At 39.6% G+C, this 18,286-nt stretch overlaps 1 gene segment (V, D, J or C); it reads right to left on the reverse strand.

Annotated features, from left to right (window-relative positions):
- Positions 1–4,771: 4,771 nt before the first annotated feature.
- Positions 4,772–10,328, reverse strand: LOC130071591 (T-cell receptor alpha chain V region CTL-F3-like). The segment is given in 3 exon segments: positions 4,772–4,972; positions 9,723–10,090; positions 10,171–10,328. Coding segments are annotated over 3 exon segments (609 nt in total).
- Between the last annotated feature and the right edge of the window lie 7,958 nt (positions 10,329–18,286).

Raw genomic sequence — 18,286 nt, forward strand, 5'->3', positions numbered from 1 at the left:
AATTAATTTTAATAACTTTATTTCAAAAACATAGTTTAACAAATGAATTAAGAGGCACGGTGTGGATAGGCCTACATTGCATGTGGCTTGGGAGACGTGGGTAATTTATGGTTAGTCTATTTTGCAACACGAACTGGAGGTAAGTAACAGTAACTTGTAGCTAGTTTGAGCTAGCTAACATGTTCCCGTTGCGGGAATATGACTATGGCAGCGTTAAGATCAAGACTCGCTTTCCTCAAGGGAGGTGCAGTCCCCTCACCTATGCCCCGATCTAGTGCCTATTCTTGACCTCAGAATAGACCTACTTCGGCTCTTAGCCAGAGTGATCTGAGGATTACCGTGAGGGCTTCCCCGCCGAGGCAATCTCCATGGGCCCCTCACGCCTCACTTACGCTGCCGCCGACGGAGCTTCCAAAAGAACGTGCTGGTATTTCACATGGACGACCAGTCGTGTCTTTTGGAGCTCCTCCTGACGACCAGATGTCGGTTGTATCATCGGAGGGGGAGCTTCAGTCCTCTGGAGATGAGAATTCAGCTGCGTTGCCCCCTTCGGGGAGTGTAGCGTTGCCTGAGTCCGATCCAGAATGGGTGGCTATGCGACCGAAAAGGTCAGGCTTGCGTATAGGACCCTCCACCATGTCCCGAACCTTCCAGGTTGGAGGATTGGTTCCTCAGGGCTGGGCCGTTCTGGTTCTCACCGCGCTGCTCCGGAATCATTCTTTCCGGAAGTGCATGAGGAGCTCACTATGACGTGGACGGCGCCGTATAGTGGCAGAACCCTTCCTCTAAAGTTTTTGTCAGTTATTTTTTTCTTACTACAGCAAAAATTGATCTGATCAATATTTGATTATTTGAGAATAGAATATAGTACAGCACAAATTATTTCTATCGATTTTAAACATCTAATTATCCAATGTCAGTCACTTCAATTTATTCCTTTTAATTTTCAATTTAATATATATTCATATTTTGTAATATTGTTTATTTTAATCATAAAGATATATTCATAAAAGACATGTTATATTGTATTGCAAACTTAATAAATAAATAAATAAATAAATACAAATTTCTGATTTCTCAAACTGGCAGCAAATGAAGTTTATAATGTATTCTGGCAAATAAACGCAATAACTCATCTTTATAGATTTTATATTCTCCTATAACTAGTTTTGCCTTCTCACATGTGTCAGGTTTTTGTACAGAGCAGGTGTGTTTCCTGTGACTGTGGGCCTCAGAGCACAGTAATACACAGCAGAGTCTGATACTTCAGCAGAGGAGATCTCCAGATCCACATGATTTTGCTTTTCTTTGTTGTGTTTTGCAGTGAATCTGGGATTTACATCAGACTTCGTATCTTCTTTTGTTCCATATACGATGACTACAAGTAATTCAGGAGCTGATCGTGGGTATTGACGGTACCAGAATAAAGTCAGTGCAGAAGAACAACTGCAGGATAATGTAACACTTAAACCCTCAACAGCAAACTCTTCAGCTTTGGTTGGTCTAATTTAATTTCCATACGTGGCACCTGCAGAAGTAAATCAGTTTAAAAAGTTAAAAAGTGAATCAAGTGGGATCAGCGATTTTTCAGTTATATGAATACCACCCTGAGTTCCTCATATGGTTGTTTAGAATATGAAAATGAAATACTTACATGCAAAGATAAAGAGTGGAATAATAGATAGGAGCACCATTGTCTGTGTTCACACTGTAACAGACTCTGAAGGGGTTTCACAAGATCACAGGTGTCAGTGCTTAGAGACACACCTCTACCAGTAGAAATATAACTCAGACTTTGAATGTTGTGAAAGGGAAAATAATTTTGAATGTAATAAGGATGTTTGTTTTTACTAAAAAAGAAAAGAAATTTTTTATATTTTAAGAAAATATTTCTTTACATAAAATGGCCATGACCACATTTATTAGGGACTCATTTCCATTCTGAGTACAGTAGCCATACAGCAAAGTCAGACACATGAAGGTTTTATAATGTAAGGTTCACTCAAATGTGGTGTGTAACCAGACCTCTCCATCTTAACAGCCTCTAATGGAAAAGTATGAGCACCATGCTCTTATCTGCCTAAGACAGACATAACACGTACTGGGATAAACATAACTAAAGCTAAAATAATTATATGAACTCATCACTCTTGTGAGCATTGGCATAAAACCTGAAATTTAGGTGTATCTGGTAACTGAAAATAGCAGCATCTGTGTTATTTTTTACTATGTTGGGATTGGGAAAGATCTAAAAAATAAATGGTAGAAAGATATGCTGAAATTATTTGCTGTTAGCATGTATCTTTTATTGTTATAGTGTTATAATTATATTATATTATATTAATATAGTGTTCTAAATAATGTAAACATTAATTAATCAGTACTTAATTTGTTTCTCATCAGTTAGTGCAGGACTGATTTCAAGAATCATAAGACACATGATTTATTGTTGAGGATGTTATTGTAGTGTTCTAGTGTTTCCTGTCACTGTGGGCGTCAGTGCGCAGTAATACAGCGCAGAGTCTGACACTTCAGCATCAAAGATCTCCAGGCTCACAAGATTTTTGTCCACTTTTGGTAAAATGCGAGGAGGAAGAGGGTCACTTGTGGCTCCTTGTGGGTAAATCCAAGCCAGGAACTCTGGTTTGGATCTGGAATATTGGCGATACCAGTGCAAATTAGTTATGGTTCCTTCATATTTACAGGAGAGAATGGCTTTTTGTCCCACAGATGCAAGTGTCCTGTTTGTCTGTGGTGTTATTGACTGTGCCATTGTGTCACCTGCAAACCGTAAAATATAAAATATTTCATCAAACTGAATTTGTACCATTAATGTTATAGCATTAAACAAAAGTATATCTAAAAAGATGTGCATTGTTTGAACAAATGTCCAAAAATCATGAGTAAACTTCACTTACTTTTTATCAACAATACCAGAAGAAGAGTGCAAAGAATCATCATGTTTGCTCTGTGAGAAGTTTAATGAGCACTTTGCTTTTACTCAAACCCACACGAGCTCCTCCTACATTGTAACACAGAATGAACTGCCTCTGTGTGATCAATATTTGGTATGAAACAAATCTAGAAATCTGAGACGATGTTCGGCTGGATTGCCCTCGAGTGCCACGAGAGGGCGCTCCACCTCTGCACTGCCTTCCCTTGGACTGTTCACGCACACACCCTGGACTGATTACTCACACACCTGTTTCCACTGATCACTCTCACACCTGCATCTAGTTCCACATGCAGCTCCCCACACATTTATACCTCACTGTCACTATCACTCTTTGCGTAGTATTGTATGACTGTATGTCACTGTGGTCTATTCATAGTCTTAATTCCTAGTCTGCTTTAGAGCATTTCCATGCCTGATATCCTGCCTGTGTTTCCCGACCTTCTGCCTGTGTTCCTGGATTTCGTATCGTCTGCTGCCTGCCTGTGATCTCTTGCCCGGTATTTGGACCACGATTTAGCCTTGTCTCCTATGCTGTGTCTGCTGTCTGTGACCCTTGCCTGTCTGACTACCCTGTAAATAAACCTACGCTGCACTTGGATCTATCTGTGTCCGGTTGTTTCATGACAGAATACTACGCCATAACCAGATCCAGCAGCATGTCAGCCTTGTATGCCTCCCAGTCAGCCAGTGCGGTTCTGAGCGCCGTACACCAAGATCAACTGGACGAACTCACCTCGTCGCTGGAGAGGTTGGTCAAGATGGTTTGCGGTCTTCATGTTCCTCCACCGGGACCATCCCAGTTTCAACCCGTCTCCACTGTTGTCAGCCCTGAACTGATCCCATCTCCACGTCAAGCTCGCCCAGTGAAGTACGACACGGATGCGGGAGCTGATATCATGCGACTCCAGCAGGGAGATCAATCGATTGAGTGGTATGTCGAAGAGTTTGTTGAACTGGCACGTCTCACACTTATGAGCACCGAATGTCTAATGATCTTTTTCCGCGGAGGGTTATCTGAACCGCTCCGGTCACTGATGCCCATCCATGATCCTCACGGTACTTTAATGCAGTATATGGACATGGCCCTTCTTCTGAGTGGTTCAGCTCTCACTGTGGGTAAGATGGGGAATCTTCAGGTCCTGCCAGATTTTCACGACATGCCAGAGCTTCTTCCCGCCGAGACCGTCAGGCCTGGGTTTCGTCCCGCCGAGTCAAGTCCCGCCGAGTCAAGTCCCGAGTCAAGTCCCAAGTCAAGTGAATCTAGCCCCGAGTCAAGTGCCAAGCCGAATTAATCAAGTGAGTCAAGTGAATCTAGTGCTGTGTCAAGTGAATCGAGTGAGTAAAGAGCCGAGTCAAGTGAGTCTAGTGCCGAGACAAGTGAATCGAGTGCCGAATCTAACCAAGTGAGTGAATCCAGCCAAGTGAAAGATTCAAGCCCAGTGAAGCGCCATCGCAGAAGGAAGAGGAGGACTCGTTTGGCTCACCAGGCTCCGGAGGGCGTTCCCAGATGCCTCGCCCTGCCGGCCCCGCCTCTGCGCCTCGCCCTGCCGGCTGCGCCTCGCCCTGCCTGCGCCCTTCAAGCTTCAGGAGGGCTTTCCTGAACCCGTGGATTTCCCCAAGTATTTTTTGGGGGGGGGGGGCCAAGGGTCCGGTGAGGAGACCATGAGGGCTGCGCCGCCATGGTCGTCTGCAGGGGCTTCACCTCCATGGCCGCCATCTCATCCTGCTCCGCCCTGGCCTTCGCCTCATCCTGCTCCGCCCTGGTCACCGGTCCAGTCTGGTCCGCCCAAGCTCTGCGGCCCAGGCCCGCCTGGGCTACTTCCTGGTCCCGTTCCCCTGCATGGGCCTGGCCCTCCGTCCCTCCCCCAGGATCGTCTTCGCTCTGCCCCCCGCCTGGATCTTCTTTGGAGCGTCTGGAAGCCGCTCGTTAAAGGGGGGGTTATGTGACGATGTTCGGCTGGATTGCCCTCGAGTGCCACGAGAGGGCGCTCCACCTCTGCACTGCCTTCCCTTGGACTGTTCACGCACACACCCTGGACTGATTACTCACACACCTGTTTCCACTGATCACTCTCACACCTGCATCTAGTTCCACACGCAGCTCCACACACATTTATACCTCACTGTCACTATCACTCTTTGTGTAGTATTGTATGACTGTATGTCACTGTGGTCTATTCCTAGTCTGCTTTAGAGCATTTCCATGCCTGATATCCTGCCTGTAGTGATGGCAAGATGAGGCTTCCTGAACCACTGAGACCTCGCAGTCCATTGCTTCACCCAAAGGTTCATTACTCGAAGCTTCATTCAGCATTGCTCACTAGTGACACCTAGCTACTGTGCAAAGAAATTGCAGGCAAATTAATTCATTCTGAACCAATGACCCGCCCCCCCTCCCGCAATGTTTTATTTATTTATCTTCTTCTAAAAATGAGTTAATGTCTCTGTAACCTTTCATTTGCAATAATAAAGAGATCTGTGCAGACATTTGTCCATTGCCTGGGTATGAAATAAAACGTGTATATTTCTCTGTCTGCATTTACTTGTACAGAGACAACTGTCACACACAATTAATTAATTATTCCAAAAAATATTGAATAGGGACAGTATGAACAACAAAAGTGACTGTGTTGAGTGCAGTGCTTATGGTGGAGGGACTCGAGGAAGTGTAATAAAGTAAACTGCAGTAAACACCACAGTTTGGGGTGGATGATGGAAGGATTGCAATAGATTTTTATTGAGAAAATGAATTTTTTGAAGTGTTGGGGTCTAGACAATTCCTCTTCTTGGACAAAACCTCACCAGCCTTGGAAAAATATCCTTTCACAAGGAACAGAGGATGCAGGGGAACATAAAATGTCAGTGCCAGCGGGTATAAATGAAGATACTGATGCTTCTGTTGAGCCCAGACAGGGGAGGATCTCCTCTTTCTTGCTGGCTCCATTACCATGAAAAAGGAAGATGTCATAAAAAGCAAACAAATCCAAAAGGGCAATCCAAATTAAAAAGCAGTCCAGTCCAGATCCAAAAATCTAAGCTACCAAAAATCCAAAGCAATCCAAATAATCTTATCTAATTAATATAACAAGACTATAATATAGCTACTATAATTAATAATAACAATTATTCATTATTATTAATAACTATTCTAACCTGATATAATGTAATAATATACAGCCCTAACACATATATGACACAATAACGACAATGAGATTTCTCTAACTCTGACTCTACTACATATGCTTCTACTACTCCTGCAACACCCAGAAGGTGGCGCGAGTTTCGAACCCCCTTTATCCGGAAGCGACACTCAGACCGAACCGATGACGTATCCACACAAACCGAGGCCTCGTTTGTCATTAGTCACGTGATTTTCACGTTAACAACACAGGCCTCGAATCGCGGCTTCATCTGGCACGCCCATTTTTTCTCGACACAAGCTCCGACGCCTCGGTTCAACTGTCACATCACTACCTGCCTGTGTTTCCCGACCTTCTGCCTGTGTTCCTGGATTTCGTATCGTCTGCTGCCTGCCTGTGATCTCTTGCCCGGTATTTGGACCACGATTTAGCCTTGTCTCCTATGCTGTGTCTGCTGTCTGTGACCCTTGCCTGTCTGACTACCCTGTAAATAAACCTACGCTGCACTTGGATCTATCTGTGTCCGGTTGTTTCATGACAATCTCATTTAGTTTCAACATGTAGTGTTTTGGTCACAATCTATTCTTCTGTTTATTGTAGGGATATTTAAATAATAATAATAATAACCTAATGCTCATAGGGAATGCCAAATGTAGCTGATTTTTTTTTTTCAGTAGACGTTTATTTTGTTTCAAGTAACAAATGTGTTTTTATGATTTTAGTTTAAGATATAATAATAACCCTGCTTTGAAGCGCTGAATGATGAGTGTATATCGCCCTCTTCTGGTTCTCAATAGGTTTATATATTATAGCAAGTGCATTTGACAGAAATGTGCACTGAGTTTTATTTCTGCTCATATCATAATAAATTTATAGTTATAAGCAAATACATTCAATGCATGTGTTTTAACAGCATATTGATCACTCTGGATTGTTTTGACATTAAATGCCTGCCTAAATATAATTTATTATATAAAGTTAATGTCAAATTTAAAAATTGGGTAAATCAATATATGATATATAGTGGAAAAGTTGAAAAAATGTTAGACGTAATCCAAAGACAAATCAGGGTTATTTAATTTAGGACTGTATTTACAAGTTTTTTGAGTGTGTTTGAGTCACAGTGGGCTCCAGAGCACAGTAAACACAGCAGAGACACACACACACACACACACACACACATCATCATCATCATCCTGGATTGTCAGTCGAAAGGAAGTTGTGCTGAGATTCGCTTGAAATCGCTCACTGAACTCTTATTCGTTGTCTTCGATTTTAGAGAATTTACTTGGAAAGTCCATTCAGCAGCAGTCTGATATTTGCCAATATTTGCCATCATCCATAGCAGTGTTGTATATCAGTCTGCTAATCTGAGTAACAACTGCCACTACTTTCATGCCACTTGTATCACAATGCGAACTCTCACTCTCTTGTTGCAAACAGATGAAACTGGGACCGTCTTGCATCTCAGTTATTGTTACATTCTGTTTGTGTTTAGTTTCATTTTAATGGACTGTTAGTTTGTTTCTCTTCAGTTACCGGCTCCCTTTGTTCTGATTTCCGGCCACTCATTAGTTACCATGGACACTGACTCATGCCATCAACAAACCTGTTCGTCAATTAGCGCGTTTCAAGCGCGTTTCAAATCAGTGCTTCTCCCGGGAGACTAGCGCTAAATTAATCCCCTATTTTAGCGCCATCTACTGTTTTAGAAGAGGAAGTTACTCATCTGCATGTGTGAGAAAATCTGCCTGGACGCATTTGTGAGAAAATCGAGCCGAGAGATCTCACAATCATAACAGACAGATATGCATTTGAATGCACTAGATTTGGTATTTGTTCAAAGGTTACATGCAATTTGTAGGATGGTTTGTATTTATTTGTGAAATATTATCAAGGATCATTTATTTATATTTGTAAAACACAATATTGGTTACTCCACTGCATTTTCGCTCAAATTGACCTTTGTATTTGCAAATTGCTTTCTGTTTGTTTGGGAGTCGAGTTTTCCTTTACAAAGCAGATCGAGTTTGTTTGCGAGTTGAGTTTTCCTTTGCAAAGCAGGGGTGCGTTTCCCGAAAGCATCGTTAGCCAACTATGGTCGCAAGTTCCGTCGTTACCAATAGAGTTCAATGGGATTTGCGACCAACTTGCGACCATAGTTGGCTAACGATGCTTTCGGGAAACGCACCCCAGATCGAGTTTGTTTGCGAGTCGATTTTTCCTTTACAAAGCAGATCGAGTTTGTTTGCAAAATGCTGGATTTGTTTGTTTAATTTTGGCACATAATTCACTCCATACCATTTACTCTGTGGGTTTACTTGAAGAAGCTCGTTTTTTTAGGACTTTTTTAGGTCTTTTACACATCTGTTCAACACCTAGCCTATTTTAACACACTAAGCTAAAGCTTTTGAAAAGCTTTGTTTGCTCTTTTATTCCTTTTATATAAAAAAAATCATCAACCTCAACCTCACACAGGTGTTTGCAGTTATTATCTCACACTGAGGTTTTGATTTGGTTTTCACAATTCCTTTTGGTTTTTGTACGACATGTTTCATGTTTTGCATCACTGGGCCTCAACTCTTAGAGCACAGTAATAAAGAGCTGAATCTGACACAGCACACTACTAATAATGAGTTCAGTGAATATGCGAGAAGTACTCGACAGAAATCGAGAATCAGAGCTGTGCTTAGCATTGTATGATCGAGCTCCTTCACGTAATAAATATTGAGGCTGTCCTTTGGGATATTGTCTGTACCAGTACAGACGTACATATTCACTGTCTGAATCATATGAGCAGCTCAGCGTTACAGACTCTCCTTCTGTTTCAATGATATCGGTCCCTCGGTTTGGCTCAATTTGATCCACAGCCGTCACATCTGCAAACATTAAGCTCAACATTAACTCATTTTGTCTAAAGTTAAACATTGTGTATCAGAACTAGTGTATGTTGTTTTGAAGGAAAAATGATAAATGATCTGAAGTAAACATAAGACACACCTGACACCATAATGAAAACCAGCAGCATGTATTTGTTCATGGTGAATATGATCAGATCAGTTGTGTGTTAAAGCTCTCAGTGCTCTGTGCTCTTACTGTGTGTTACTGATGCTCTTACTGTGTGTTACTGATGCTTTCTGCTGTTCACTTATCAAGACATTCAGGAACTTCTGATCTCTGAGTGTAACACCAAAGCTTTTAACCTTCTTCATTTATATTATGCTTAATAGTATTGTTTATGGAAAACAATTGTCTGTGCTTTTCGGGCTCTTTTCTTGCAATATTAATGATTATGAATTATGTTCTTTATGCTGCAGTTCCTGAGGATCGGAGAACACTGACATCTTGTGGCACATTGTACCTACACAATCTGTTTCATTTGATAATGGATTGAAATAATATAGGCTACTTTTGTATAGATTTAATGTAATTAACAATGTTAAGATGCTTCATTCACTTTTGAATGTCATCAATTTAAATATTTTATCTTTCTATCTACAATTTTACATCTGTATTCATAAGCTTTTTATCAGTTTATTTATTTTCGTTATTGCTCTACTTATTAGCATGTGCAGTTTACAGATTCTCTTTTAGTCTTTGTCTCTGTGTCTATTGCTTGTTCTCACTGGATTGAATAAGGAAAGGTTTTTGTACTGTGTTTCTGTGTTTCCTGTGACTGTGGGCTGCAGAGCACAGTAATACACAGCAGAGTCTGACACTTCAGCAGAGGAGATCTCCAGATACACATGGATTTGTTCCTTTTTTGTTACTTCAACAGAGAGTCTTGAATCTACACCAGACACCTGAGCTTCTTTTGCAGCACTGTGGGTTGATACAAGAAATTCAGGATTTGACGATCTTCCATTCTGACGGTACCAGAAGAGATACTCTGTAACCCCAGTGGAGGAATAACTACAGGACAACTTTACATTTTGTCCCTCATCAGCACCAACATCTGTTTTGTCTGATTTGATGGTATTTCCAAAGACAGCAGCTGAAACAGAAGAGGAATGGGTTGCTTTATAGAAAGATTTCTTTGTAAACAGTCAATCAATCAATTAAAGAAACACATACCAGCTGAAGCACAGAACAGAATAACTGAATGAAGATCCATTGTTCACGTGTTCACTGTGAGAAGAGTCAGACTGAATCGTTTCATCCACAGTCTCTTTCAGACACGATGAGATCATGGCAGATCTGTGAACTCTGAGTCCCTCCTCTCTGAGCAACATCATGTCTATAGGAACAGAAGATCACTCTCATCAGTGTTTTCTCTTGTTTTCTCTGTGTTATTAATGTGTTTATGTGTGATTTTGGAATATGTTCGTGATGAGGTTGTTTGTAAGGAAGAAGAAGACAGGCTCGGCTGTGGCGAACTCGTAAATTCTATTATTGAACACTCTTTAATAAATCAACAAAAACAACACTGCGCTTCACTCAAACAAGTTCTCTGTTTTTTTCCTCCAGCAATACAGACTGCCAATTACTGCAATGAGAAACAGGAGTTAGTCATTCTGCACTTGCCCTATCACCGCTCGTCTCCTGACTCCCTCTCTCTGTTCAAATTTACACTATTTATTATAGAATTTTGTGTATAAATTGATTCTTCAAAACACTATTTCATAATCTGAAGAGGATGTTAAACTATCTTGGCTGAGTTTTTGTATGAGCATGGTTTGACTTCAGTTTTGTCACAGTGGGCTTCAGAGCACAGTAATACACAGCAGAGTCAGACACACACACATCCTTGATCATCAGAATGACAGAGTCTGCATGTAAGATAAAACTCATAGATTGCAGGATTATACTTTTGGAAAAACTCACAAAATGAAAAGACGTCGAAGTGTCTCTTCTGTTTTACTTTTAAGTCATACAGCGCCACCTCTTGGCAAAACTGGTTTCTGTACAAATTCTGTCATAAGGGGGATGTGAACCTTTGACTATATGAAATGTATGTGTTTATTGTTTCAGCAAAAGGAGAGACTGTGATGATGCACTGGCATTTAAGACCAGATGAAGCAAGTGTTTAGAGCTTCCTCTTGAATGATGGCATGGGAGGTTTTTGTATGACGCTGTTAGGTTTCCTGTCACTGTGGGCACCAGGGCACAGTAATACATGGCAGAATCTGCCTGTACAGCAGAGGAGATCTTCAGATCCACTTGTTTAATATCTTGCTGAACTTCAGCAGAAAATCGGTCTGGTCTGTCTTCACTCATATCTCCATGTGGGAAGATGTAAAATAGGAACTCCGGTTTGGATCTGGGATATTGTCTGTACCATTGTAAATTCTGTACAGTAGATGTATAGTCTTTGTAACTGCAGGACAGAGTAACAGCGTCACCAACAAGTCTATTTTCATCCCCTGACAAGGGTTTTATTGCATCTGCCTCTGTGTGGCCTATAAATGAAGAATAAACGCCTAGATCAATCAAACAGTTACTAAACCGTAGAAAGTGGTAGTAAATACGTAATATTTATCTTACCAATAGATGTCCACAAAAAACTGAGGAGAGTGAAAATAATCATGATAGCAGAAATCTGAAGAAGAATCGGAAAGACTTGAGTATCATTCAGACTGGATGCCTTTGAGTTCTGACAACCTCCTTCAGATGAAAATGCTTTTACATCATAAAATTAAGCTCCGCCTTCTGGCAATATGATTTACTTCTGTAATGGAGTCTTTATGCTTAAACCAGTTCATGTTCAAAGTCTCTGGCAGTGTGTATTAAAGAAAAGGCCAAAGACTGTAATACTTTCTTAAACTTCAGCTGAAAACATTTAACGGTGGAAACATTTCTCTCTCAAATATGTTTTTGATTCGCACACGCAAAAGAATGATAACTACTCCCGGTCTCACAGACAAGACTTAAGCTATAGTCCCAGACTAAAATGCATGTTTGAGCTGTTTTAACTGAAAGGAACTTGCACTGAAATATATTAAAATATTAAAATATGTCAGTGCCATTGTTTTATCATGTCAAGATGCACCAGTAATGTGTTTTTTCTAAGGCATGTTTATAAAAGCCACTTAAAGGGTTAGTTCACCCAAAAATGATGTCATTAATGACTCACCCTCATGTCGTCCCAAGCCCATAAGACCTCCATTCATCTTCGGAACACAGTTTAAGATATTTTAGATTTAGTCCGAGAGCTTTCTGTCCCTCAATTGAAAATGTATGTACGATATACTGTCCTTGTCCAGAAAGGAAATAAAGACATCATCAAAGTAGTCCATGTGACATCAGTGGGTTAGTTAGAATGTTTTGAAGCATCGAAAATACATTTTGGTCCAAAAATAACAAAAACTACGACTTTATTCAGCATTGTATTCTCTTCCGGTTCTGTTGTCAAGCCGCGTTCACGAGTCCGCAGTGATGCTGGTGACGTAAGACGCTGCTGACGTGTATCTGGTGCGCCCGAGATTCGTTTACAGTCTGAGGGAGACGCACACTGTAAACAAAACAATCTTCGCAAACATGTCTAAGGATTTCCACACAGAGGAAGACTTGCATTTTTTTGACCAGCCATATTTATTTGGACCCAAATACACGGACACACCAGATACACGTCAGCAGCGTCTTACGTCACCAGCATCACTGCGGACTCGTGAACGCGGCTTGACAACAGAACCGGAAGAGAATACAATGCTGAATAAAGTCGTAGTTTTTGTTATTTTTGGACCAAAATGTATTTTCGATGCTTCAAAACATTCTAACTAACCCACTGATGTCACATGGACTACTTTGATGATGTCTTTATTTCCTTTCTGGACAAGGACAGTATATCGTACATACATTTTCAATGGAGGGACAGAAAGCTCTCGGACTAAATCTAAAATATCTTAAACTGTGTTCCGAAGATGAACGGATGTCTTACGGGCTTGGGACGACATGAGGGTGAGTCATTAATGACATAATTTTCATTTTTGGGTGAACTAACCCTTTAAATGTCCTAATTGAACAAAGGCCTACTCCTGGCTTAATCTAAGTGGTCCTCATATCTTTTTTCACCATTGTAAATGAACATTTTGAACAAATATTCATTGTAGCACCACAATAAATTTGAGGTATTAAAAAAACAGCATACATAATAAAAATAAAAATGAATAAGGATTCGACCGTGTTGTTAAAATACTTTTCGATGGAGTTTGGCATGTCACACCACAAGAGAAAAATGCCACAGGAGCCCACAAGTATTTATTCATATAGATTAATCAAAACATTGTTTTTGTGTTTCTGTGTTGCAGGCTTTTCTGTCACTGTGAGCTCCAGATCACAGTAATACACAGCAGAGTCAGATACAGCAGCAGAGGAGATCTCCAGATACACACATTTGTTATTATGGAGACTGATGGACATATGCAGATGAGGTGGACTAGCTGGCACTAACTTTGGTGTATTTATCTGTCAGTACCAGAAACTCTAACCATGATCCAGTCTTCTGTTGATTCCAGTGGAGACGGTAAGCTGATTCATCGAATGTACAGGACAGAGTTTCATTACTGCCTTCTTTTGAAGACACAGATGCTGAATCTGGTCTATAGGACTCTCATTAGCTTCAGCTGCAAAGAAGAAAACAATCCAGTGTTATCAGAATCATAAAGCTTTACATTTATATAGTAAGATAAAATGAATATAAAGTGTCAAAGATCTATGGCTTATAACTCAATACACATGTTAAAACAGAGCAGATGAGGATCATTGTTGTATGTAGTTTGAATTTAATGATCAATCAGTAAGTGTATCAAGCCTCTTCTGAACTCTTCTTGTATACCACATTAAGCTTGTGTGTGTGTTCTTTATGGAAATATGTGTTATGTTCTTGTGGAATTATTAATAGATCCTTGTGTTACTGATAGCGGATTCAGTCACAGACACGACACACAGAATACATGTGCTTGTTAAGCATCAATGAAACGGCTAATATGCAGGAAGATTATGTGCTGAGGAAAAGGGTTTCCTGGCACTGTGGGCTTCAGGGCACAATAATACTGTGCAGAGTCTGTTACTTTAGCAGGGCTGATTTCCAGTTCCATGAGCTTTCTCTGTTTGTCAACTTTAGCAGAAAACCAGTGGGCTGATGGATCTGCTTTAACTGGATCTCCAGATTCAGTGATGGAGAGAAGGAGTTCTGGTTTGGATCTCTGATACTGGCGATACCACAGTAGATTGTAAACAGCACCACTGTAGTTACAGGAGAGAGTAACACTGTTTCCATCTTGAGCTTCTTTTTCAGGACCATGAGATGTTATTAGATCACCAAGAGAGTCTCCTGAAGAACAAAAACATACTAAATTCACTATTGTGATCGGATAAATGTAATATTGACATGTTTAAATAAAAAGATATGGTGATAAATGAAATAAATGGATCTTACCTGCTAGTACTGAAAATATTACGAGTGCACAGAGAAGCATGATGGAATGAAATGACAAACTCAGATGTGCCTTTTCTTCACTCACTGTGATTTAAGTCTGGAGCTCCACCCTGTGGCAGGATTTGATCTTCTGTGATGAGTCTTGAGCTCTTTGTGTACATGAGGACTACAGAAATGAGAAGAACACCCTCTTCTGGCTGAAAACAAACACATTCATGAAACACCAAAGACTTGCAGTATCAGTATGTTTACCCTCTAAAAAGACTTCTGTCAATAATGGTTCTTACATGCATCCATCTCAAAGCTGTTATCAAAATGTATAGATTTTTAGTTGATAGTGGGAAAAATTTAATAAAATAAATTTGTAAAAACATAAATGTTTTTTTGGAGCTTTCTTTAAAAAAGATACAAACTAAAATATTTTTTCCATATTCTTGACACAAAGATTTTTTAAGAGCTGTTCACTAAAAGATTTTTTAAGGAACCCCCCAAAAAATTTATTTTATGGCATTGTTGAAAAAAAAATCCCTTGTGGAACCTGATGAGTGTACTGTATGTTGTTTGGGGTTTTGGAATAGGAATATAATGTAAAACAAAGTTGTCGGGCACAAAGAACAGAGTTACTTCACTGGACGACCAAATCCACAATTCTGTCCTCTTATTGCAAAAGAAACTTTTGCCATCTTTCTTTTTATAGAAAAATACATTTAAAATGTTGTGGAAGAGATTTAAAAGGAAGAGAGACAAAATAAAATGGTCGCCAGTTACAGCACAGAATATTTTCCTTGCATTTGTTTTAACATCATTTCACCATGCATAAGAGCACTAATGTGATCGTATTTATGTTAAAATATCTTTGTTAAAATATTTTTACATAATTTCTTGTTTATAAAAAAAAGTAGGTTACTTAAGCATTTTGGCAATGCTAATCAGTTCAATCAATTTAATCTGCTCATTCTGCAAACAAACATGAGATAAAAGACAGATATTATGTTCTTTCTCCTTCTTTAGGTTTTTGTACAGTGATGATGTGTTTCCTGTCACTGTGGGCTGCAGGGCGCAGTAATACACAGCAGAGTCTGATACTGTAGCAGAGGAGATCTCCAGATCCACACGTTTATCACTCATACTCATTTGTCCATCCATTCCAGGGATACGGGGATCTGCATATGTCACATGTTTCTTGGCTGACTCCATGACGAGGAGCACAAATTCAGGTCTGGATCCAGGATACTGTCGATACCAATGCAGACTGTTTGCACTGCCATTATATTTACATGAGAGAGTGACCGGCTTCCCCTCAGTTACATGCACATTGTTCTGCAATGGTCTTATTGACTGCGCAAATGTATCTGCATAGAATAGAAAACATTCGAGTTAGGCAGAATATCAAGATGAAGACGATCAGAAATGTAAATCAAATAGCAAATTTTGAAATAATGTTAATTAATTACTATGAACTTACATAAAATTAAATGTATTTCAGCTTTAAACAAATCTAGTACTGTCTGTATGTCACTTACATCGAGTTACTGAAAACACAAGCAGACAGCTGCACAGGAGCATCATCTTGAACAACAAATGAAAACTGCAAACAGAATTGTGAGATTTTTGTGAGATCCTTCAAAGCTCCACCCAAAACTCACAGTCTATCAGTCAAAACATTCAGAGATGTAACGTCATCTGTGTATCAGTGTCAGTGCAAGTTTGAAACAAATATGGTTTAGTTAACTGAAGAATAATATTAAAAAATGGGGCTATAATTCTATAACATTCAGATTTTCTGAAAATGCCAGGCTTGCATGTAAAATCTGCCTCTTTTTTAAGTTTGAATGCAACCAAAAAAAAGCATTTATACCTTTCATTATTACTATTACTTTTCTTTAGTGTTTATTATAAATGATTAATCCGTGCACATTATTCTTATTATTGTTATTTTAAATTTAGGACGTCCGACCTTGTAATCTTTAATCAAAATTTAACTTCCCCTACCTTTGGCATTGACATTGCTTCTCTTCATGATTTCGGCGTGGGGGCGGAATCAACCTGACAACACGAGATCACAGCAATAGCAATACTCAACCTCAAAGTTTTGGATGTAACTTGGAATGTTTAATGATCTTCTCCATTTTACTGGACGGTGTAACGGCCTCACATTGCGATGAACATCATTTACAGTAATTCGAGTAAGTTCTTGTAAGCAGCGACTCTTAAAACGTCAACTATGCACCTTGAGAAAAAATGCGGATTTGTCTGTGGACATGTTACACGCTTTCTTGTTGGCGAGCCGGCGAGCAATCTTGATGCAATGATTGACAGGGTGGTGGCGTGATCGGCTGCTCGGAAGAGATGGTCCTCACTGCGGAACATGAAATCCACGGGGAGGAGTCGGATCCAGATCCGACTCCTCCCACCTTACATACACCTAAACCTACCCAACTCCGCCCCCTGATCCCTAAACCCACCCCTAATCCCTAAACCCAACCCTAATCCTACCCATCTCCACCCCTTGGATCTTGATCCGACTCCTCCCCGTGGATCTCATGTACTGCATTGAGGTGCTACTGGCTCGGAATGCGTTTTCAAATCCACTTTGACTTTAGCTGCATTCTTAGCGGGTACTTAACCCTCTGGGCTTCTTCGTCCGAAAATGACCGAAAACTTTTACGTTTTGAATTGTTTTTTTTTTTTGCTTCATCGGATGGGGGTGAAACTTGGTGACTTTTGTTGTATTACCTATATGAACACACAAAAAAATCAAGAAGATGATTCTGATATGTTAAAGGGCCGTAAAAAAAAAGTGACACTTAGCTTCCTCCCGGTCAAAAATGACCGACATAGGAAATGAATGGGAACGAAAAAATAGAAAAACTCAGAGAAACTTTTGGTGGTACAAGCTACAGATCAGCCACTGTGGAGAAAAAAGTGTACAGCAATGAAGGGGTGACACTCTAAAACATCAAGAGTGCAAATAAGGACCCCACACACACACACACACACGCACACATACACGCAGATAAACTGGCAAGACTGCAACAGCAAATTTGCAAAATAAAATCAATAAATGAAAATAAATCTTGTTCAAATGCACACACACACACACACACACACAGGCAAAGAGAGAGAGAAAGAGAGAGAGAGATTAACTGGTAAGACTGCAACAGCAAATTTTGAGAATATGCAAAAATAAATAAATAATAAATACCAATTTATTGCAAAATGAATTATCACTAACCATCCCTTATTTTGTTCAATTATTTGAATGATCAAATACTGAGTAACAAAAATGTTTGCATGTGTTCCCTTTCTAACCAAATGCTATAGTTTGATTGTAATCATAATGCAAAACCTGATACTTATCTAAAAAAAAATTGTTAAAAAAATAAAGAAGTAGTCTTTTAGAATATCTAAATGTATATCTAAATTAAAAAAACGAATAAGATAGAGAAATCATGTCTAAAAAAACAAAAGGAATCAAAAAGCCTTTCTTATAAGCTATAGGCAGCCTACAGGCTGGTACAGGACATTGCACACATGTAATTATTAAGCCACTAAACGGCGCTCTTCTACTTTAACATTTTTTTTTTTTAGGCTGGCACTCTATTTTGATGTGAAATGTTGCATTTGTTGAAAAAATATATATAATAAATATAAAATAAAAATATATATATATTAATTCTAATGGAAAATATTATAGAACAAAAATATATTTGATTGGTTATCCTGGGAAAAATAAAGTTAAATTTTAAGGCTTCATCCGTTTTTGACCGGGAGGAAGCTAAGTGTAACCCATTTACGAAGAAGCCCAGAGGG

Source organism: Rhinichthys klamathensis, unplaced genomic scaffold (assembly GCF_029890125.1).
Source record: "Rhinichthys klamathensis goyatoka isolate OS25496 unplaced genomic scaffold, OSU_Roscu_1.1 h1tg000446l_1, whole genome shotgun sequence".
Taxonomy (NCBI): Eukaryota; Metazoa; Chordata; class Actinopteri; order Cypriniformes; family Leuciscidae; genus Rhinichthys; species Rhinichthys klamathensis.